The sequence below is a fragment of the Mastigoproctus giganteus genome, chromosome 4, assembly GCF_048544385.1.
Source record: "Mastigoproctus giganteus isolate SK-2022 chromosome 4, ASM4854438v1, whole genome shotgun sequence".
Classification (NCBI taxonomy): Eukaryota; Metazoa; Arthropoda; class Arachnida; order Uropygi; family Thelyphonidae; genus Mastigoproctus; species Mastigoproctus giganteus.
This window is the reverse complement of record NC_143578.1, coordinates 183,602,068-183,627,473: the sequence shown is the minus strand read 5'-3', so window position 1 is coordinate 183,627,473 and position 25,406 is coordinate 183,602,068. Positions and strand designations below refer to the sequence as shown.

General features: G+C 37.6%; 1 protein-coding gene across 1 annotated transcript in view; it reads right to left on the bottom strand.

Annotated features, from left to right (window-relative positions):
• The window catches only part of LOC150087239 (1-acyl-sn-glycerol-3-phosphate acyltransferase beta-like), an 86,325-nt gene that overhangs the window by 27,338 nt on the left and 33,581 nt on the right, over positions 1-25,406 (bottom strand). Inside the window, exon 3 of the mRNA XM_090372419.1 lies at positions 22,097-22,278. Coding sequence (XP_090228545.1) covers positions 22,097-22,278 — 182 coding nt within the window. The remainder of the gene's footprint in view (positions 1-22,096; positions 22,279-25,406) is intronic.

The following is a 25,406-nucleotide window of genomic DNA, read 5'->3' as shown; positions in this document are numbered from 1 at the left end:
TTGCAACTGCAGTTCGATCTGCAATTGGACATCCATTGTACTTGAGGATCACTGAAGGGCATGTTGAATATTTTCCCTTTATTTTCCGGATCTTATCCCAGACTACTTTTGAGCTAGCAGCCTGAGTTATGGACAATGCAAAACGAATCCAAGATTTCATTTGGCTCTGACGTACATAATGCACATTCACACTTGCACATTTAAATGATATTAAATTTTCAGTCGTGGGATATTGGCAGAATATCCCTCCAGACTTGGTTTTGTGCTTTTTTTGCTGCTGCGTATTCTGAATTCCACCAAGGTTTGGGAAATAGTGGGAACCGGCTGGATGAATTTGAGATTGCAATTGCAGCTGCTTGGACAATCGTTTCTGTGACATACATAACTCCATCATTGATTGGCTCCTGACTGACTGTAGCGATGTCAAGATTTGCCAGATGTTGAAAGGCATTCCAGTCAGCCTGATCAATCTTCCACTGTGGTAAATTAAATGGCAGACACGGTCTACCACTAGTTAGGGTGGTTATCATGGAGAAGTGATCGCTTCCAAATGAGTTTTCTTCCACCTCCCAAATAAGTGAAGGAAGGAGAGAAGGGGAGCAGATAGAAAGATCAATGGCAGAGAATGTACGGGTAGACATGTGGAAGAAGGTGTTTGTTCCCACATTCAGGAGGGAGAGGTCATTGAGCATATGCTCTATGACTCGTCCCCTTCCATTGATGTTAGCACCACCCCACAGAGTGTTATGTCCAATGAAATCCCCAAGAATTAAAGAAGGGGAAGGCAATTTCACAATAAGATCATCAAGGTCTTTCTGGGGGATGTCAATCCCAGGTGGCAAATAAACAGAGCAGACAGTTAATAAGAACCCCACTTTAAGGCGAATTGTTACAGCCTCAATGCTAGTTGTAAGCTGCAAAGGCTGAAATGGGATCTGGTTGTCAACGAGGATTGCGACTACTCCGTAAGCAGGACCATCCACAATTCTATCCTTACGAATGATGGTAATGTTATGCATAGTGGGCCATCATTTGCCTTTAAATAAGTCTCCTGTATGCAAAAGCAAGCTGGTTTGTGCTTTTGCAGGAGTACCTTGATGTCATCAATATTTTGCCAGAATCCACAGCAATTCCACTGTAGGAATTTAGTCATTATTTTGGCTTGACGGGTCCATCAGGCGGCTTCCGAGGTGCTGAGGGCTTAATTTTGTCAGTCTTCGATTTATCCTTCCTGGGGAAGTATGGATGCTGTCCTGTGTCCATTTTTTCCTCTGCAAAGAGTTCCAAGACTGACTCATCATGTACCTCCTTGGTTTCGACAACCATTATTTCTTGCCCAAGTGGGCAGTTCAGTTTTCTGTGATGTTAATTTAGTGCTCTCTGTTGGTAATGCTGGAGCACTGAGAGGTACCGATATTGGAGTGGCAGCTGACTGCGATTTTTCGGTGGGCTTTATTGAACTCAATAAATAGCAGGCAATGGGAGTGAAGAGTCCCTTGGGGGAAAAGTCATATCAGTTTGGGTCCCAATGGTACTTTTACCAGAAACTTTCTGGGCGTGTGAAGGCTTCCCACTATTTATTAGTTGGATGCATTTTCTGGCCTCTGGGTAGGAGATGTTCAGCTCCGTTTTTAAATCTCCTTTTCGTCCTTCCACCGCTGGTATGCTCGAGAGTATGCAGGGTGCTCTCCTTGACAGTTAGTACAATTAGGCTTAGGAGCTAGACATTCCTTACTCACATGATCTTTAGCACCACATCAAGAACAGGTAGGGTTACCACGACAAGCTGTTTGTGAGTGGCCGTACTTTTGACATTTAAAACACCTCAATGGGTTTGGAATGTAAATCCTCACTGGGCAGTTTAAGTATGCTGCCTTGATGGAACTTGGAGGCCGTGGGGTGTTAAATGTTAGGATAAGAACTCTGGCAGGGACGAGATTCCCATCCTTTCGCATTGAAATTCCCTTGACAGCTGTCACTCCTTGTTCTTTTAATTCAGAGCAGATCTCAAAAGCTTTTGATAGTGTTTGGCATAAAGGTCTTCTAAACAAGCTTCCATCTTATGGTTTGCCAACTGTTTTTAGTAATTGGTTATCCAGTTTTTCTCTCTGATCGCTCACTGAGGGTGATGGTAGATGGCTCTCTGTCTTCTAACTTCTCCACTAATGCCGGTGTCCCCCAAGGTTCAGTTCTTTCCCCCACTCTTTTCCTCTTGTATATCAATGATCTTCTTCCATTGACTGGAAATCCTATCCATAGTTTTGCCGATGATAGCACATTGCATTCAACTTTCCATTTTGAGAAACCTTGTCCTGCTCAATCAGCTTCAACTTCTCGAAAATCTGCTACCAATTCCTTAAATGCCGATCTTCAGGTAATTCTCCAGTGGGGCAAAGACAACTTAGTTGATTTCAACCCTTCTAAAACTCAGTCTTGTCTTATATCTCGCAAAAAGGATTCTTCTGCTCCTGTGCTTATCTTTAGTGACACTCCGATTTCTAGGCAAAATGATATATCTCTTTTGGGGATTACCCTGACTTCTAATCTCTCTTGGCACAAGCACATTACAAATATTGCTTCCTCTGCATCTAAAAAAAACTTGGTTTTCTCTTTCGCTCTCGACGTTACTTTTCTTCCAAACAGCTGCTCACTCTGTATAAATCGCAAATCCGCCCTGCCATGGAATATTGTTCCCACATCTGGGGTGGTGCCCCCAAAACCTCTCTCAGGCTTCTTGATTCCATTCAGAAGAGGGCAGTTAGGTTAATTAATGATTCATCTCTAACAGAGTCTCTCCACTCGCTTTCTCATAGACGCACTGTTTCTGCTGCATGCCTCTTCTACAGATACTTCCATGGGCACTGTTCTTCTGAATTGGCTTCTATAATTCCTGCTCTCTCTTTCAAAACAGTCCGAACACGTGCCGCCACTAGCCAACATCCATTTACTGTCCAACTTCAAACCCACAGAACCAACTTTTCATCTTCCTCATTTATTCATTCAACTGCCGTTTTCTGGAACAACCTTCCTTCATACGTATTTCCTGAAAATTACAATCTACAGAAGTTCAAGTCCAATGTCAACAAATATCTTCTTTTGTCTTCTTAACCTCAAACCCAAGCACGGTACTAAAGGTTCTAATACCTCTCGTGTTTGGGATTCACATAAAAAAAAAAAAAAAAAATCGCTTCTTCAGAAACATGAAGAAGATCCCATTCTGATATGACACCTCGTGACAAGTTCAGAGTTTTGTGAGGTATTCCTCCTATAGATGTCGCTTTCAAAATTTTTTCAGCATGCTTTGTATTTGATGCTTCAACTAAAATATCTCCGGAACGCAGCCGTTTTACGGATTTAGGTGAACCTGCCATCCCTTCTGGATAAAGAAAGGTGACATTTTCCCAATTGACTGCTCTCTGGTGGAATGGAGAATGGGGTGTCACAGAAGGTGTTTTCTCCTCAGTTCTGGCTCTTTTAACAGAATTGGTGTAATTATCATCTGATGATCAATTAGGTAGGGGCCTTGTTGGGGCCCTAGAAGAAATGAAATTTAAATTACTCGTGGGAGTAAAATAAAAATTTCAGATGCCCTAAGTACCTCACCCACCACGGAGCCCTATGAGGACACCCACTCGTGAACTAGCAGGTACTGCGGACACGAATGGGATGCCAAGTTCGCTCAGGAGCATCATAAACACATTTCCAATAAGCCTTGATCCCATCCCAGGGCCAAAGGGAGGGAGACTTATTGGAACGCAGTTGACCCTAGCAGTAAGAACCACCTGCCAATTGATCCCACTCGGGCCGGTCCAGGCCCACCAGTCTTGTTGAAGAAGGGGTCAAAGTGGTGTATCAAGGCTGGGCGCCTCGACCACAAGGATCCCCCTTTCCGAGTTTCCACGGGTCGCGGCACACGGCTGCACACGCCAGATTCCAATGATGCAACTCTGGAACCAAGGTATGAGCGTTACATCCCGGTGATGATAATCTGGAAGACCAGCAGCATCACTGGGAGGTCCCCTCACCACGTACAGGTGCCCATGTCGAGGGGCACTACTCCATGAGAGAAAGTACTGTATCTACAGTCGTACCAGTATGGCTGTTTTATGCACAGCATTAACCTTTTTCTAATACTTGATTTCAATACTTTCATTTCTTTTCAATGGTTTGTACAGATTTCAAAAAACATTATGGCAGTTTCATTTTTATTGATGACTTTCTTGAAGAAATAGTGGAAAATCAAATTAAAGTATTTTATATTGCTTGATTTTAACGTTTTCTTTCTGTCCACTTCCACCTTTTTACTGACACACTTCCGCTTTGCATCAATAAACAGTTGCATTCTTGTTTCGTCAAACTCTGTCCAAAAGTGCACACGCACACTACCATTTGGAAGATTTACTCTTACTTCTTCAGTAACTCAACATGACACAGGAATAAGACAACTTTCTTGTTTCTGTATCAGAATGTTTTGCTTTCTTTCAGCAGCTGTTTTTTTTTTTTTTTTTTTTTTTTACCACATATGAAATGCCATCATACTGAACTTCCTGCAGCCATAGTAGAAACAATTTGTAGAATGCTGAGTAACTGACTTTACCCAAAACCTCTGTTATCAAAAGAAATACATGGTTAAGAATACAGGATTCAAGTGTTCCAACTACACACTGGCTAAGAATCAGCCTTCCAAACTAGCTGTTTCATTGATTGAGATAAACTCCTCCCTACATGTGTTATTCTTTCTATTATTTCTTCATAGAACTAATCTAAGTAATTTTTTCCTAAAAAGGATTCATCAAGTATTATGTGTAAGTCATTCAAAGGAATAGTAGTATTGTTAAATCAGCTGCCCCAGACAAACACCCTGTACAGGATGTTTGTCTGGAGCAGCTGATTGGAGCACTGTACATCCTGTACAATAGCAATAGGTGATAAAAGGGGAAAGGTAGATTCAGTGAGCCTGTTTTTGCCAGGCCTCATTGTTTGTTCTCAGTGCCTCTGAGTAAATGAGGAAGCTGTTTGTGCAAGCAAGACTTCAGATTTATTTTCATTTGCCTGCTGGGCTGCTCAAATGTTTATCATGGTTGTTAGGCTGAGTAACAGTGAAGTTTTTCAACAGCTAACTTTGTTTTGCACAAAGCAGAGTACAATATACACCTAACTGTTGAATTAGGTACTTTTGCCAAATTCAGATACTATTTTTTAAACCTCTTCCAAAGATATTTACAATTAGGCACTTTAATTTAAAGACTTTAAAATTAAAACTTTAATTTTAAATAAGATTATGGCCATTCCTTTGGGCTCCCTGACAAAATGCAAACTTTAAAATATACCCACTGCTTACATAATGCACTCATGTATTCTATTTTTAACTAGCTTCAACCATCTGTGTAATGTACAAAACCTATACAATAATAATTACATTCACAATTAATATATACTTACTATTCAAAGGTAATTTTCATATAATTAAATTTGATCATGCTTGATTTGATTTGATTTGATTTTGGGTTTATTGGCGCAAAAACAACTGATCATGCACAAACTTTCCAAAAGAGGCTCTCAAAGTGCAACATATTCTAAATTGTCCAAAAATTAATTGTTATTAAACTATTTAATAATTTAAAAACATTAGAAAAGAGCTAAAATTGCAAAGCAATATATGAATCCAAGATGCCCAGAAACATGTTTGTTTATCATTAAGCATGGCACTGAAATTCCTAGAATAAAATGTCAATGTATGAGCCCTAGTTATTACCATGCTACTAACTTGTATTATTGATACTGCATTATCAATATTTATTAGCAGTAGAAAAGCTTACTTTAAAATTAAATCCTAATCATAAGTGATGCACACCCGATTCGAGCCTCAAAACAGAAAAACCAAGTACAAACTACTCTGGTTAAAAAGGACATTGTATTATTAGGAGACTCCATTGTCAGGGAAACGGGGAATATTTTTTGTAATAAAGATAGGTGGAGGAGAACCAGGGTATGTCTGCCGGGAGCAACTATTGATGATGTCACCAACAGACTGTCAGATTTTAAAGGAGGTAAAGAAAATATTATTATTCATGTGGGGACAAACGATATTAAACGTACACGATCTGACGATTTGTTGGAAAAATACAGAACCATGCTGAGGAAATGTCGCGAGCTAGGCCATAATGTCTATGTGTCTGCAATTCTGCCCAGACACGATAGGAGGGATTATATGTTAAGAGCCTTGTGGATTAACTCAAGACTTGAAGGAATCTGCAAGGCTTTAGGGGGTAAATTTCTATCAGCATGGCCCACACTTGTAGGTAGAAGGAATTTGTTTTGTAGAGACGGGATACACTTAAACAAAGGTGGTGCAAAAGTTTTTGCCAGTATTATTGAGGATACCTTAAAGGTTCAGGGAAACTGCTAGTTAGGGGGGGATGTGGGTAATACTGACACGCGTTTATCTGATAATATTGGTCAAAGTAACTCTTGCACATACCTCAAGAGTTCTTATCTGTTACCCCAACTGGACGTATTATCTAGATGTTCTGGGGGCACAAACGTTTCACGTGGGCGGGTAGCTAATGCCAGGGAAGAGAGCCTAAAAAACTTCAAGGGTTGTGTTAGGGGTGTTAAATATACAAGAACAGTAAATCTTAATTGTTTATACAGTAACGTTAGAAGTGTCGTCAATAAAATGAGCGAATTCGAACTGCTGGTTAAAACAAGTAACGCGGACATAATAGGGCTTACAGAGACGTGGTGCCACCCGGAAATTGGGGATGATGAGTTTCAGTACGGCTTGTATAATGTATTTAGGAAGGATAGGTTAGATAGAAGGGGTGGTGGGGTAATGCTTCTTATCAGAAGCAGCCTGAGTGCGACGATAGCTTTCCCGGATTCAGACGTTTCACATGCTAGTATAGAGTCTGTATGGTGTGAGATAGTTGGAAACAAAGGTATAATGCGAGTAGGAGTAATCTACAGACCAGGTGATTGTGAAGATTATGACAAAAGCCTCTACATGCAAATGGAATGGGCAAGTAAGCGTCAATGCCTTATTATGGGTGATTTCAATCTGCCTCTAATTGATTGGAGTAAATGGGAAGGAAACTCGACATGGGGAACAAAATTTTTAAATCAACTAGATGACTGTTATTTGTATCAACATGTCAGGGAAAATACTAGAGAAAAGAATATCCTAGACCTCATCATCACACATGAATCAGATGACATAACAGGGCTGACAGTAGAGGAACCAGTAGCAGGAAGTGATCACGGAGTTCTACGGTGGATGATGACGAGAGAGGTAGCAGAAGTAAAAGGCAAAGGAATGGGTTTTAATTTCAGAAAAGGAAATTACAATGCCTTAAGGTACTACATGGCCTCTATTAACTGGGTAGATATCGCGCAGAGAATGAATACAATTGAACTGTGGTACGCTTTTAAAACATTAATCACAGATGCCTTGAATGCGTATATACCATTAAAAAAATACTCCACGAGGAGGGTTCCAAGTTGGATGACTAGTGAAGTTGCCGCATTACTTGAGCAGAAAAAGGTGGCATGGAAAGGTTACAGAACAATAAAAAGTACTGAAGCCTATAACAGCTACAAGGTGATGTGTAATAGAGCCACAGAAAAGGTTCGACAGGCAAAGGCAGTTTATGAGAAATCACTAGCAAACAGAGCAAAGAGGGGGGATAAAGAATTCTTCACATATATAAATGCCAAGAAGAGCAGGACAAACCAGATCGGACCTTTATGTAAGGGAAAGGGGATAGTAATAAATACACCAGCTGCCGTTGCAGATGAACTCAACAGTTATTTTGCATCGATATTTACAAATGAAAAGCCTTTTGTGGCAAAGGGAAATTGTGGGAGCGAAGTTAAAAAATATGTAATTAATGATATTGAAATTTCGCAAGATTATTTAATGAAAAAACTTTCGAGCCTACAGACCAGTAAGGCTCCTGGAGTTGATGGAATATACCCTATAATCTTAAGAGAGGCGGCAAGCGAGTGCATTGAACCATTGAGGCTAATTATGCGAGCATCATTAGACTCTGGGGAGATTCCCTTGGATTGGAAAAGTGCAAATGTATCTCCCATACATAAGAGTGGCTCTAAAAGTGAAGTTGGAAATTATCGACCTGTCAGTCTGACTTCAGTAGTAGGGAAAATCATGGAGGCAATGATCAAGGGTGGAATTCAGGATCATTTGGATCGAATTGAAATTCTCAAGGATACTCAGCATGGTTTCGTAAAGGGAAAATCATGTTTAACAAATCTGGTTCGCTATTTCGAAAGGGTCACTCACGAGCTGGATTTAGGGAATAATTTCGACATTGTTTATTTAGATTTCAGCAAAGCTTTTGACTCAGTCCCACATGAGCGGTTGCTTTATAAGCTGGAACAGGTTGGAATCACTGGGAAAATCCTTAGATGGATAGAAGGATGGCTTCAGGGAAGGAGGCAGAGGGTTGTGATAAATGACTATTCCTCAGATTGGGTTGATGTAAGAAGTGGGGTTCCCCAAGGATCAGTATTAGGACCACTGTTGTTTTTAATTTTCATAAACGACATTGATGAAGGGATAGAGGGCGTGATGTCTAAATTTGCAGATGATGTTAAAATTGGGAGAGTAGTTAATGATCATTGTCAAGCTGAGCTTCTTCAGAGAGACCTAGATAGACTTCAGGAATGGTCAGAAAACTGGCAGCTGTGCTTTAATCCAACAAAGTGTAAGGTATTACACCTGGGAAACAGTAATCCCAAAAAAACTTATTCACTTGGTGGAGTTCAACTAAACCCAGTACTGGAGGAAATGACTTGGGTGTTACGATACGGTCAGACATGAAATTCTCTGAGCATTGTAAACAGGTTGCAAGGAAGGCCCATGGTGTCCTATCGATGATCTATCGAACTTTTGCAAGTAGAGATAGGGATGTGATAATCCCATTATGTAAGGCTTATGTTAGACCACACTTGGAATACTGTGTTCAAGTATGGAGACCGCACCTGAACAAAGACATCGAGCTGCTTGAAAGGGTGCAAAGAAGGGTAACTCGCCTGGTGAGATCGGCAAAAGGGCGTCCTTATGAAGAAAGACTTCGAATATGTGGGTTGCAGAGTTTGGAAACTAGACACCTTAGAGGAGATTTGATTGAGGTGTTTTAAGGCTCTGAGAGGCATCAGTAAAATGAATGAGGACAAAATTTTCAAGATTATAAATGATGCTAGAACTAGGGGACATAAATTCAAGTTACGGGGGGAAATGTTTAGATTGGATTGCAGGAAGTTCTATTTTAGCCAGCGAGTTATAAATTACTGGAATAAGTTGCCTTCATGGATGGTAGAGGCCGACAGTTTGGGGAAATTCAAAGGTCATCTGGATAGTACTTTCGGGTAAGGGAAGCACATAGGATGATAGGTTTAATTTCCTTTTTATTTATTTTTTATTTTATTAATTATTATTATTTAGTTATTTATTTTTATTTTTTTGTTTTTATCATTGTTTTGTTCGGATTTATTTTATTTTTTTTTTTATTATTATTTTTTTTATTTTATTTTATTTTTTTTTGGCTGGTGCAGCATAAGCCATAGGCTTTCTTGCACTATGCGGCCGTTACTAATACTAAATACTAAAATGTGAAGAGTAAGTTTTATCTATTAGTTGAGAATTAGTGAAAACAAAAAAAAAAAAAAAAAAAAATAAGATGTAGAAAGTGTTAAGCTTGCTTTTTTTTTTTTTTTTTTTTTGTAATTTTGGAACTATTATCAATATTATTATCTTCTCTTTTGGCCGATATCATGTATTCTTATGCAATACAAGTGACCAACAAGAATTCTCTGCTCCAGTGGAGGCCTACTTTAAAAATATATCCTTGATCACTGCTGTGAAAAGAACTTTTTGAATACACAAGTTCATACCTCAACCCCCAATTAAAGACAACAAAAATTTTGCCAACCCCTCCCACTGTTCTTTCTAGTTTATAATCTGTGCTAAGGCAATTGTTTGAAATTTAGAAACAGATGTTACTAAATTTCTGCAGATTGTCCTTAACAATTTACAAATTGGTTTATTTCAATACAGTTCATTTTCCATTTTAACTAAAAATTTTGTTTTCCATAGCAGAGATGGGCAACTTATGGACAGGTTTTCATGTGGCCTAAGCCTTTATTTCATTCATAATTGAACTTTGAGGCAATGAAGAATTAAAATGCAAAATTTCTCATCAGCAGATTTTTAACAGAATATACCAAACTAAAATAAATACCATTTATTTAACATACCTATAAATGGCATGCAACTGTTTTACAAAATCAAACACTAAATCACAGCTAAAAGGCCATAACCTCCAAAATAACTTATGTACAGCCACAGGAAACCTTTCGCTAAACCCTGACACCATTGCAAAAAATGCCAAAAATCATATTAACAAAGATATTTTATTTCGTGTGTTATTATTACATAAAAATAAGTCATTTGTTTTTTTTTTTTTTTTATGATGTAATATTCCTAATAAACAGGTTTGGTAACTGCTGCTGTTATTTAAACATCATTTTAAAAATAATATATAAAAACACACAACACAGGGTATCCCAAAAGTTTGAGAGATTTCATTCATATATATATATATATATATATATATATATATATATATATATATATATATATACACACAGGGTGTTTCAGTTAAACGTTTCAGAACTTCTAAGAGGGGTAGGGTACATCCTGACAACTCGAAATCATATAGCAATGTGGGGTCGGAAATGCTTTCCTGAAGCGGTATTCTACACAGAAGTCGTCGTGCGACGTCGTGCAGCACAGATTCGATTTTCGGTCAATGTATGGGCCGGTATTATGGGAGATCACCTCATCGGACCTTACCTGTTACCGTGTCGTCTAACCGGACCTATCTACTTGATCTTTCTGCAGCAAGTATTGCCACAACTTTTGAGAGATGAACAGATTTCTGCATCGACGCAACAGACAATGTGGTTCCAACACGATGGAGCCCCTGCCCATTATAGCGGAGATGTTCGTAACTACCTGGATGTCACATTTGGTCAACAGTGGATCGGACGTGGTGGTCCCGTGCGTTGGCCTGCTCGGTCACCCGACCTATCATGTCTTGATTTTTATTTCTGGGGTCATATGAAATCGCTAGTTTATGACACCCCTGTTGACAATGCTGAGGAGCTGGTTGCAAGAATCGCAGTAGCTGCCGAAGAAATTCGAAATTCGCCTGGAGTATTCCAGAATGTTCGGATGTCCATGCGTCGGAGATGTGAGGCATGCATTGTAGCCCGTGGAAGAAACTTCGAACACTTACTTTAATCCATGTACCTTTTGCTTCTTTTCATGTATTATTAAAACGATTTCTCACTTACGGTCTCTTTTCTTTATGGTGCTTCTGTGTACAACACCGCTTCAGGAAAGCATTTCCGACCCCACATTGCTATATGATTTCGAGTTGTCAGGATGTACCCTACCCCTCTTAGAAGTTCTGAAACGTTTAACTGAAACACCCTGTATATATATATATATATATATATATATATATATATATATATAAAAATAAATAAAAGTACCATTTTTGTGATTATTGAAAATGGGATCTTGGATTGTACAACAGAGAGTGACCGTTGTAGAGAAGCGTTTTACCAACTATTCTTTCATAACTGCTCTTATAAGAGCTTTCAGGTTGACATAGTAGTAGTAGTAGTAGTGGCATGTGATGCAAGAAAGAAAATGTATGAGCTTATGCAGCATCAGCCAAAAAAAAAAAAAATATCACACCATTCCCTCCAAATGCCTGTCCAGTTCCTCCTTAAATTTATTCAACCTATCAACTTCCACAACGACAGATGGAAGTTTGTTCCAGCAATTAACCACCCGCTGGCTAAAGGCAAATTTCCGCACATCTATTCTACATCTGTCCTTTCTTAATTTGAACTTATGTCCCCGTAGGTTCGTAATCTGAACAAGTGGAAGGATCCCATCAGAATTCAGCGTGCTCAACCCATTCAAGGCCTTATACACCCCAATCAGATCACCGCGCAGGTGCCTAGTCTCCAGCCACTGCAATTTGCAGAACTTAAGCCTCTCTTGATAAGAGGATCCCTTCATTCCCCTCACCAATCTTGTTGCCCTTCTCTGTACACGCTCAAGTAAATCTACATCCTTCCTAAAATGAGGCCTCCAGACCTATACGCAGTACTCAAGGCGTGGCCTGACCATTGCCTTATACAGAGGGATAATCACCTCCTTTTCCCTGCTAGCAAAATTCCTATATATCATTGACAAAACCCCATGACCTGCCCTGGCAGCCTGTCTGCACTGCTCAGAAAACTTCATATCTGACTGTACAATTACTCCCAGGTCTTTCATTTTCTACCACCTTAAGTGTAGTACCACACAGTTGGTACGTTTCCCTGGGGTTACTTCTACCCAATATGCAGTACTTTGCATTTGTCAAGGTTAAACTTCAATTGCCACTTCTTAGCCCATCTGCCCAAATTATCTAGATCCTGTTGCAGTAGCACACTGCCATTACTGTCATTAACAAACCTGCAAACCTTTGTATCATCTGCAAACTTCGACACTAAGCCTGATATACCTTCATCAATATCATTGATAAATATACAAAACAACAGTGGACCCAACACCAAACCCTGTGGGACTCCACTAATAACATTAGTGGAGTCCCACACTAATCCACCCCAGGTACTTTTTTTTATGACATTCAACATACCTTCTGCCCCATCTATTAAGATACAGTGAAACCCCCACTTTACGATATTAATCCATTCCAGAGACACCATTGTATCATGAAAATATCATTATGTGAACCCAATAACACTGTTTTTTGGTAATTTGTTCCAAGACCTCGGAAGTTGAATAAATTTTTGCTACATAACTAAAGCTATTTATCTCTCTAAAATGCGATTTTTATAATGGAAATTGTACATATTGATTAAAAAATTAATTAAAAATAATACAAGTAGCCATTGGTTCACAACGATTCACAATAATGAAGGTTTTGAAACCAGAAGGAAAAAATATCAAAAACTATAAAAATAAAATTTCGAAAATGCGCAATTATAAATACCAGATATGATGTAAAGAAACAGCACAGTCAATTAGAGATGAGAGCTATCCTCATCTACCATCTAAGCCAATCAGGGATGTGGTGGCCAGAGATAAAACGAGGGGGACACTCAGTTCGCTTGTCGGTGTATACTGAAAGGACTGAATTCATGGGATACCTGGTTCCTAGGCAGTGCAATGCTGTCACCCCTCTTGCTAGTGGTCGAACCCACCGCTTGGCAGGTATATAAGTACACTGCATTACTGCATTCATACAGACCAATGGTTTTCAACCGGGGTGCCACAACAACATTCCAGGGGTGCCACATAATTTGGGTTTAAGTTACTTAAACATTTTTTTTTTAAATTTATGTTTATTTCCTTATAAAAAGGTGTACAGTATCTTTTTAATTTTGTGGTGATTGATAATTGATGTTTACTTATTATCTCTATATAAAGAATAAAATTATTATATACTGTATATATATAATTTGTATTATGAAATGTAATTTTTATAATTATATTATTGTAATAACTATGATATAACATATTTTTTATGATATATATAATATATATATATTATATTTTTTAATACCCCCCCCCCCCCCACACACACACACACGGTGCCTCCGTAGCCAGGTGGGCAGGAGCAGCAGTGCATAGCACACACTTCTTGATTAGACCAGGGTTCGAGCCCGTGACCACCAAATACGGAAAGGTCAGGGAATGACCACCGCATATCCCCGGAGCAATATGGCCTTAGTTGCTAATGCTCCTAAAAACAAAATAACAACAACACACACACACAGGGATAGAATTGGATCTAACACACAGAAAATTGAGTAGGGGGTGCCATAAAATAAAATAAATTACTTAGGGGTGCCGTTAGTAAAAAAAGGTTGAAAACCACTGATATGGACAGTAATTTGATGTAGGTATGGAAAAATGTTGAGTTAACTGACTTTGAAAGAGGGATGATAGTGGGTGCCCGATGCATGGGTCACTATCACAGAGGTGGTACAGAATACGTTTCCCCGTTTGACAGTATCAAGAATATCAGAAATACAGCCACTCCCCAACGTACGTAAGGGTTACGTTCTGCGGAACTCTACGTAAGTCGGAATTTACCTAAATGCTCATGCAGCACTCTCAACTATGCATGCTAAATTTGATTGAAGCAAAAAATAAATGTTCGACGAACATAAATAGAATTATTTATTAAATTTTTTTTATCTCATGCACAGGAAAAATTACAAAGTGTACAAAATTACAAAAAGAGAGAGGAGACAGGCATAACATCAGCAAGTTTTACCTTTCGAGCATCGTTGCCAGAATTAACTCGCCAGCTGATAAGCACGCTGCTGCGGAAGTTGAGAGCTGTGGAGATTTAGAAAGAGTTTTTTCCAACACATCACAAAATTTCTCTGCAGCAACAGAAATTGGCACTGGCGATTTCACGGCATACTATAATGTTTTGGAACCAGCATGATGTTTGAAGCTATTAAACCACCCATTGCTTGCCACAAACTTAGCTTGGAGTTCACCGTACTTATCCTGAATGTCTTCATAAATACCTCTTGCTTTTGCTTGAATGGCCATTAGACTCAGGGAGCCTCGCTTCCGAATTTGATTTTTCATCCATATTGTTAATAGGTTTTCCATCTTCAATATAGCACTCGAACACTGTTTTGTGATCACTGTTGATCTTAAATGCATTGATCCTTTAACATGTTATTTTATACACGCACTGTCCTTTAAAATAGTATTCATTGTTGAAGCAGCAAGACCTAATTCCCATGCAATAGATGACAAACTTTGTACTGCTTCGTACTTCTTAATCATCTTCATTTCTAAAATCATTTTGTTTCATTTCCTAGCCCTGCCACCGTTGGTCGCTTTCCCTTCACCATTGTAATAAGTAAGTGGAAATGAAGAGAATATTCTGAAAATTTGTTTTTTAGATGATTGAAGATTTCAGTGAAGGGGGAAACACATTTCACCATAATGTAAAAACCTGCACAATTCCAGTTATCGGGATTATCGCAAATGCAATAAGATCAAATTTACTACCTGTTTATAATTAAATTCACTAACAGAAAAGCCCAATAAACTGGAAGTGCAAATTATTTTTATTGTTTTATGGTAGTGACCTACAGTAATGTGTTTTAGAAAAATATCACAAAGGTGTTCAAAATTGATTCTTATAATGAAACATACATAATGATAAAAGTGTAGTGTTATTTCCATTATAAAAATGACCTACACTAGACTCCCGCTAGTCCGAACTAATTGGGACCGAGCCCTGTTCGGATTAGCAGAATTTCGGATTAGCCGAATAACTGCAATAATGCAGAAGAAAGCAGTAAAACAGGTCTGGTTTATTAAGGAATGAATGTATAGTAAGCCTACTAGCGTTTGTACGCGAGCATAACACACCGGAAGCAACCCCCCCCCCTCCATGCTATGACTAATTGCACGCAACATTGTGCATTAAATGTGAATGTTTATATCTTCACTCTACATTACATTTTATAGTTTAGTTCAGTCTGCTGCCACAATGGCCACGAAATGGAAACACACAACGTGTACGTTGAAAGATAAGCTGGAAGTTTTGAAAAGGCTGGACAAGGGGGAAAGTGCAACGAAATTAGCAATAGAGTTTGGAGTGGGCAAGGCCACAGTAACTGACTGGAAAAAAAAACCGCGCAAAGATCGAGCAGTTTTGTACCTCTACTTCAGAAAAATCAGTTGAAAATCGACAAACAGTAAGGCCCTCAACGTTTGACAAGCTTGATGAAGCCTTATTCACGTGGTTCACTCAAGAAAGAGGAAGGGGAATACCCCTAAGTGAACCTCTTGTTAGAGAAAAGGCCATTCATCTCAACAAACTAATGAAAGGTGATGAATCATTTAGTGCGAGTACCGGTTGGTTTGATCGCTGGAAGAAGCGCCATGGGATTCGCCAGCTAACGATCACCGGGGAGCAATTATCAGCTGATCATGCTGCAGCAGAGAAATATTTGGGTGAGTTCGCTGATTTGGTATCACATTATTCACCTCAGCAGATATATAACGCTGATGAGACAAGTTTAAATTTTAAGGCTTAGCCCACAAAAAGTCTAGCATCTCAACAAGAAATGCGTGCCCCAGGTTTTAAAATGAATAAGGAGCGAGTGACGTTGATAGCTTGTAGTAATGCTTCAGGAAATCACAAGCTACCTTTGATGATGATCGGTAAATCAGCGAAGCCGAGAGCTTTTAAAAATATGAACATTAACAATCTTCCAGTTCATTATAAAAGTCAAAAAAAAGCTTGGATGAACAGACAGCTTTTCATTGAGTGGTTTCATAATCAATTTGTCCCAGCAGTGAAACGTTTCAGCAATGAAAATGATTTGCCACCTCATGCCATTCTCCTCATAGACAATGCACCGTCCCACCCAGACGTTTCCGAGTTGACATCAGGGGATATAAAGGCAGCTTTTTTACCGCCTAATGTAACACCGTTATTACAGCCCATGGACCAGGGGGTGTTACAGTCTATCAAGCTTGCATACAGAAAGAAATATCTTAGGTCCTTGATAGAAGATAATAAATTCACTTTCTTTACATGAGAAAATGAAACAAGTGAACTTAAAAGATGTTGTATATTGGGTTGCTGAGTCGTGGGAGGGTGTAACCAAGCAGTCCATACAAAGATCATGGAAGAAATTATGGCCCTCTCTCAGCTTTGTCGATAGCTCTGACGAAAACAATGACATAGAACAATTAATTCAGCTCGTACAGGAAATTCCCGGGTGCGAGGAAGCAATAGAATCTGACGTTAACGAGTGGATTGCAGCGGATGGAATAGGTCATGAAAACCTGTCGGATGAGGACATCGTGGCAGCTGTCACCCAAGAAGACTCCAAGCAGAATGATGACGAGCCCGGTGTTTCTGGGGAACAACTTGTGTCGCATACAGACGCGACAGCTGCCCTTGACCTCGCTTTACGCTACTTAGAACAACATCCCAGCGCTACACCGGCAGACTACATGTTTATGAAGCGGTGGCGAAACATAGCATCATCTAGCCGATTTTCATTGTTACGTCAAAAGAAACTAACAGAGTTTGTTACTTCTGAAAAATGACTTTTGTTCCTGTTTTGGTGTGTAAGTATAGATCTGTAATTTTAATAGGCCATGTCAAACACTGATTTATTAATTTTGTATTAATACAGTACTACAATAAAATACAATTGTTTTGTGGAATTCTAAATGTTTTTGTACCATTAATGCCATTTAAATTTAACTGGAAAATACAAAAAACGTATATTTTGCAAACTAAAAAATTTCCTCTCCGCCGACCGAAACGTGTTCGGATTAGGCGGATGTTCGGATTAGCGGGAGTCCACTGTATATAAATAGCTTATTTATATAGCGAAAATTTCAACTTCAGAGGCCTTGGAACGAATTACCAAATAAAAAAAATAATAATAAAAACTGTGTTTTTGGGTTCACATTACAATATTTTCCATGATACCTCTATTTATTCGTACAGGATGCAAAATAAGTTTCCACGATTTTTTTAAGTTTCCACCAGCCAGCAAAAACTTACATAAAGTCGAATTTCCATAAGTCAAGTATTACATAAGCCGGGGAGTGCCCATATGCCATTTCCAGAATAACATCTCATCGTGGACAGCACTGCAAGCAGTGAAAGATGGTGGATGAACATGGCCGTTGATGTCTGTCTTGCACTGTTTCAGCCAACCAGAGAACGACAGCAGCATAAATCACTGATGACTTCAATGAAGGAGGTACCAGAAACATCTCTACCAAGACCATCAGGCGATCATTAGCCGCAATAGGTTATGGGAGCCGTCGATCCATCCGAGTCCCATTGCTAACACCATGTGGTACAGGTTTGCAACCTCAGACGGCCCGAGCACTACTTTATTCACCTCCAATTCCAATTACTTTCTGCTGTTCTTTTTTAATACATTTTATTTCTCTTGAGCAATTAGGCTGGTCAAAAGCAATATCGAGATGCTATTTCTCTACTATCGCTACTTGTTTCTTCTATTACAAAGTTTAGTGTCTTTTCCACACTACTTTGTTAGCTTCTTTCTTTTCTGCTGGCTTTTTGCCTCGTCTGTTTAATTTCTCACTTCCTCATCACATGGGTACAGTTCCTATTTATGAATTCACACCCTTTTCCCTTCCACATGGGGCCACTTCAACCGACATATATACACAGCACATGAACATTCGGCTCTCCTTTGGTCCCCATTGACTTTCAACGTCTTCCGGTCCATACAGACAGTAAGTTTTCTTGTTTTGTTTCCTCTCTTAGATTTCTTTGATTTTATATTTCATTCTTTCTCCACAGGATTTTATTGGTATGAACTTAATTATTTATTATTATTATTATTATTTTTTAAGTTCATTTATTCTTCCTTCTGGTCTTTGTCAGGTCGGCTATGATGTATACGTATACTTTTTATGTGTACATCATAACAAACTGAGACCTGGCTTATTGTGGTAGCTCCTACAATTTTCGTTGCCAACCCCTTGAGGAAGCAGTTAAAGTCCTAGGACCCACAGCTTTAGGTACTTACAATAATTATGCTTATATTAATTGCATTTTATTTCAGGTAATTTGTTTTTTAGCATACAGGTTTCTCTCAATTTTTCCATGGTTATTACACCTGAAAGCTCAACTCCCCTACCAAATACACTGATAATTACCTTTTTGTCTATTTTTCATTATGGTTGCCAGTTTTTTCTATGTTTACCATAGTAACCTGGATCCATAACCCAGTCTTATATATATTTTAATTTCTCACTCCTGTTTACTAATACTTTCAGTAATTTCATTGCATCTTTATCATTTTATATATATATAAAATTTAATTATTTATCTCTTATTATACTTCTTTTTTTTTTTTTCCTTCTATCAACTTTATTTCCCTCATTTTTTTTCCCCCTTCCTCCCTTTATATATATAAAAATTTGAAAATCCACTTAACTGATACAATAATGACTCTCAAATGTCACCAGTCCCACAGTTTCTCATATTATGGTTTTATACATTTACAATTTTCTATAACCATTTGAATTCATTACAGTTTAGCAAGTAATTTTAAGCTAAAAGAACTTCATTATATCACATTTAGTTTGTTTACATAATAATGTCATAGAGTAACTTATGCAATATTTGACTACGTTTCAGTATGTTAGTCCTATTTATGAGTGAGAGAGAGAGAGAGAGAGAGAGAGAGAGAGAGAGAGAGAGAGAGAGAGAGAGAGAGAGAGAGAGAGAGAGAGAGAGATTTGAGTAGTTTTCTATGCTTTAATTTATGCAAATAGTTGATTAATTTCTAATGACCATATAAGCTTTCAAATATGGCTATATATTTTAATTAAGATTTGTTACTTTAATAGCTTCAGTAATATTAGTTGACAGGAAAACCTCAATCTCATTTTATTAGTTTAATAACAATAACCCAAAGTTGTTAACATTAACTTAAACACATTAAAGATAAGTTCCAAGGACTACTGCATAATTGTTCAAACACACCAATTGCACAATAAAACCTGAACTTAAAGCATCTGCACATCTTATGTTCATGCTTTTTCACACGGTGTTATCACCCTTCCTTCTCTAATTTATTAGCCTTACAATGTGTGACTTATGAAGTTATTCCTTCTTCTCAAGAACAGCCCAATGTCAACTGTGAGAATGTTTATTGTTGCATTAAAACAGTCACAAAGAAACTGACTTCCTCTGGCCAAAAAAAAACTATTCTTTTATACACTTTTTTTCTCTCTCCCCTATTGTTTTCTTTAGGTATCCTCTGCTTTCCACAGTTGCTTATCAATTATGGTGGTCAACATTGGTCAATTTCTTAATGTTTATATTTAGAATTCACTTCCCAAGTTAAAGCCGAATTTTCTTTTGTATTTTCACTTCTTGTTTTCCATTTTTTAATCCTCAAATGTCCTCACAGGCAAGGCTTCCCTTGATGTACATGGAGTTTAATTTGTTTATAGTAATTTACTTGATCAAAATCTGTACCAAATCTTGCAATCAGTTTACCAGGACAGAGTCCACTCGTGGACTCTGTCCTGGTAAACTGATTACCTGGTAAAATAAGCAATAAGAAATGTTCTGACGATATGTACAGTACTCTAGTGCATGCAGCTTTCACAATAACTAAATCATCAAAAGGATTTTTCTTATTCATTCAAGTAGTGAATGAAGAGTTTGACACAGAGGAAATATAGCAATTCTATCATAAGTTATATTTACTAAAGATTGATTAGGGTGATTGGGGAATTCCAACACTCTCCAAACCTACTTACCTAAGGGTAAGTAGGTTTGGTACAATGGATAAAAGGATGGTTAAGTGGGAGAAGACAGAGGGTGGTAATCAATGGGTGCTGCTCTTCGTGGACTAATGTTATTAGTGGAGTCCCACAGGGTTCGGTGTTGGGTCCACTGTTGTTTTGTGTATTTATCAATGATATTGATGAAGGTATATCAGCCTTAATGTCGAAGTTTGCAGATGACACAAAGGTTGGCAGGGTTGTTAATGACAGTCATGGCAGTGTGCTACTGCAACAGGATCTAGATAATTTGGGCAGATGGGCTAAGAAGTGGCAACTGAAGTTTAACCTTGACAAATGCAAAGTACTGCATATGGGTAGAAGTAACCCCAGAGAAACGTACCAACTGTGTGGTACTACACTTAAGGTGGTAGAAAATAAAAAAGACCTGGGAGTAATGGTGCAGTCAGATATGAAGTTTTCTGAGCAATGCAGACAGGCTGCTAGGGCAGGTCATGGGGTTTTGTCAATGATATATAGGAATTTTGCTAGCAGGGAAAAGGAGGTGATTGTCCCTCTGTATAAGGCAATGGTCAGGCCACGCCTTGAGTACTGCGTACAGGTCTGGAGGCCTCATTTTAGGAAGGATGTAGATTTGCTTGAGCGTGTACAGAGAAGAGCAACACGATTGGTGAGGGGAATGAAGGGATCCTCTTACCAAGAGAGGCTTAAGTTCTGCAAATTGCAGTGGCTGGAGACTAGGCACCTGCGCGGTGATCTGATTGAGGTGTATAAGGCCTTGAATGGGTTGAGCACGCTGAATTCTGATGGGATTCTTCCACTTGTTCAGATTACGAACCTACGGGGACATAAGTTCAAATTAAGAAAGGACAGATGTAGAATAGATGTGCGGAAATTTGCCTTTAGCCAGCGGGTGGTTAATTGCTGGAACAAACTTCCATCTGTCGTTGTGGAAGTTGATAGGTTAAATAAATTTAAGGAGGAACTGGACAGGCATTTGGAGGGAATGGTGTGATTTTTTTTTTTTTTTTTTTTTGCTGATGCTGCATAAGCTCCTACACTTGCTTTCTTGCATCACGTGCCACTACTACTACTACCTCTTCAGCCTTGATTTAGTTGGAAAACAAAACCTTTATAACTGTTTCAATACCAACAGTTAAAAAATGCCAGATCATTGCAATGATAACAGTTAACTAATGCCAGATCATTATACTGATAGAAATGAAACGTTAAAATTTTGCAAACATACATTGCATACTATATCTTAACTCTTCATCTGGCAAAGGGGAACAAAAGTGAACCTTAAATCAATAAAAATAGTTACACTATGTTTTTTTTTTTATTCACCTCCCCCTTTAATTTCTCAAATAAAAGTCAGATATAACTGGAAATTCCTTTTAAAAATAATATGGTCTTTGGTTTCTTTTACTAACCCTTCATTGTTTATTTATTTATTTATTTATTTTTTTTAGTGCTTAAATTCAGTAATGCCATAATATACATAATATTTGAAATTTTTTTTTACACTAAAGCGAAATTTCGTATCATTCAAACCAATTTAATTCACAACTAAGTTCTTTATTTCCTTCCATATCAAGTTAATGAGGTTTCCTGTATTTTGTTTCCATACGGTGTTCAAGAAAATTAGTTTAGAAAAGTGCCTTGCAAAACACAGAAAACAGTAACCTTTTTGTCTTTAGCTCGCTGAACATTTCTGTTTAGAGTATCTCTGGCACTCTGAGAGTTGGCACGATCAACAAAGATGCAACCAGCAAGCCAGCAGAATAAACCGAAAGGCCCTGACCAAAACAGTTCTCTTTTCAAGACTGGGACACAAGGGTGAAGTAAAGGCCAACAGCACATCATTCCTGAAATGATACAAGAGAGAAGAATCTCACTGCACATTCCCCATAAAAAAACTATGACTGACAGCAAAAGCAATTTGGAACTGAGCAATTATTTCTTTTGTAGAATGAAAGATTGTATTAATATGCGGTTGTTTCATATTCTGGAGAATGGCAAAAATAAATCTTCAATTATTAATTTTAACTTTATGCAAACTTTAAAGAATCTAAGTCAAATGTGTTATACTATGATGGCATCTCAGTGAAACTATTAAAATCACTAATAAATGATGTAAATGGTAGTAAGAAACAAGAGTTATCATACTTTAAAAGAATTAAAATGTCAAAATTCATTTATATTTGGAAAATTGATAATAATAAAAAAATAGTCCTTAAATTACACAATTTTTAATGAAAAACTTATGGCATACAGTTAGTAAATGCAAGCTTCAGTATTCAGAGTTAGGATACAATGAAAAAAGTTAAAAAGTATTAGAGCTTAGGTATATCAAGAACTGGATACTGGTGAAATAATGAGCACTTGCATGGAGTGCAATCTGCCTTTAATTTCTTAAAGAATTAAAGATTATTCTCAGAACAATCTTGAAAAATATGATAAACATGAATGTTTACTGTATATATTTTTTTGACTCTCAGGGCATTGTTCATCGAAAATTTGTCCCATAGGATTAAATAATAAGACAAATATAAAATATTATAAAACAGTTCTATTATGATTTCATGATACTGTTTGGAGAAAGCAGCCGGAAAAGTAGGCTCAGGGAATTATCACTTGCATCACAACAATGCCCTGGGGCACAGTGCTTTCCATCCAAGAATTTCATGCAAAGTTGCAGAAACATTAGAATCTGTGCACATAGTGTCAAGGAGACTACTATAAAAGAGCCATCTGAGCTTCATCACTTCCGAAATATTAGTTTGCAACTTTTTGCAATGTTAGTTCAGTTTGCAACGTTTAGATCACACATCACATGGTCCATCCTGTATATGCATAAAAACAAAAAAAGTTACCATGGTATTGCAAAATTAGGAATTGTGTATTGCCCTTCCCTTCAGATTTCACAATGAACCTTTGTTAAAATCAGAGTTACTACTATATTTTACTTTGTTGCAACTCAAGATATTTAATATTCACTGTAGCCGAACAAAGAGAAAAAAAAAAAACACAACCTTTGCTAATACAAGACTTTCCCTAATTTTTTCCCCAGCAGAGAGACACTAAGGAAGGTGACAAGACCTTCCACAGAGTGAAGACAGTCCTCCAAACAGTCTCCATTACTTGAAGGCCAGTACAGCTTATTAATTTCCAACTACAGCAGAAAATCTTAACCTGTGAAAATTAAATAAAAAAGTGCCAAGAGTCATACCAAAGAAACTAATGCTGTAAACAACAAGTATACATATAAAATAATGCTGAAATATCTGTGAAATGGCCTGAAAAAAAACAGACATTCACAGAACAGACACAAATATAATATGATACTCAGAGAAAGAAATCAAGCACTACTGGTAATCAAACAGCTATGCACGTGCCTATCATCTGAGCAAAAGCAAACAATTCCTTAGTAATGGCGGTTCAGATTTCTTACCACACCACTGAAAGGAGTGAAAAATAACTTGCCTTTGGCAAAATCGGATGTGCACAATGACAACGATGTTTATGGAAAGTGTTTTGGCTATATTCCATGGCAGATGTGACCACTAGAGCTTGCATAAAACCGAGAAATTTCAAAACAGAGTTTAACCGAAGTTTACTCTTAAAACCGGTTTTAAAACCGATTTTCTCAGACTTAGGGAAAATAATTAAAAGCATATAACACAGGTATTTATTTTATCTTGGGTAGATTGTACAAATCTTAATCAAATCTTTTAAACAAAATCTATCACCTCTTATAGTAAAAAAAATTAAAATGCTCCAAAAAAGTAACCAGCTTGAGATTATACAAAATTACAAATTGTATTCATATTCTTTGAATAAAAACTATCTTCTCGTATAGTAAACAAAAAAATAATAAGCCCTATAATAATAATAATAAATAAATAAAGTGAAAAAAAAAACAGCCTGGGGAAATTACTTTACTATTTATTGCTCAGCTTTTTTCTGAAAATGATCCTTTAAAAAACACAGTATATTAAGCATTTTTCCTGATAGACTTGACCTTATTTTTGTGTTAAAGAGACCAGTGATCGAAAACACTCTCTCAGATTGGACACTTGTTGGTTTAATGGTCAGCAGTGCTCTATAAACTTTCTCCAGCTTTTCACTTCTACTGCTAGTTGCCTCCAAAATTTTTAATTCTTTGCTGATTTCCAATTCACTCGGATATTTTGAAGGCTCTTCAGTTAATCTCTTTATTACAATATCATATTCTCGCATGAATGTATCTCCAACATCGGAACTAGACGAGTCTTTGTTTTCTTCTAAAAGAACAGTTCGTTTATTTTCAGTTTCTTCATTCAAGGCTAAGATTCCTTCGGTATGTTTTGCAAATAATCTCTGATAAATCTCTTCAGCGTACTTTTTCAAAACTTGCTTACTTGGAAAATCAAAAGTTCTTGAACCTGAATCTTCTTTCCTAAACTTTTTGGGGTTGTGTAGATAGCTCAGCAAAGCCACAGTTTGGCAATTTCGTCTTGCACTGTAACGCTGCAAAAGGCTTTGGTGAAACTTTAAAGCAAATGGGTTTACTGCTGTATCAAGCTTAGCAAGCAGAAATTCTATTGAAGACTCTGCTTTAAGTAAGTCTGTATCTTCTGAGGTTATAGAAGCCTTCTGAATCATTTCAACTGGTCGCAAAGTTTCACATAGCAATTCAAGTGTTTTCCAGTCATCGTCAGACACAGCTTCAAGTTGACTGTACTACACAGAGCATTTGGAATGCAATTTTTCAATTTCAAAAATCTCTCAATCATACAGAATGTGCTATCCCATCTAATCTTGCAACTAATATAACTTTATATTCTTTCCCATTAAATTTTGCTTTAACAAAATTTTGTAATATGTCATTTTTGGTAGGCGATTTTCGAAAAAGCTTGCAAATTTTTCTGACTTTATTAATAGTTTGTGCAATATTGGCCACTGGATTAAAGAAACAAATGAGCTCACCGGTAAAGTCAGTTTAATAAAGCAT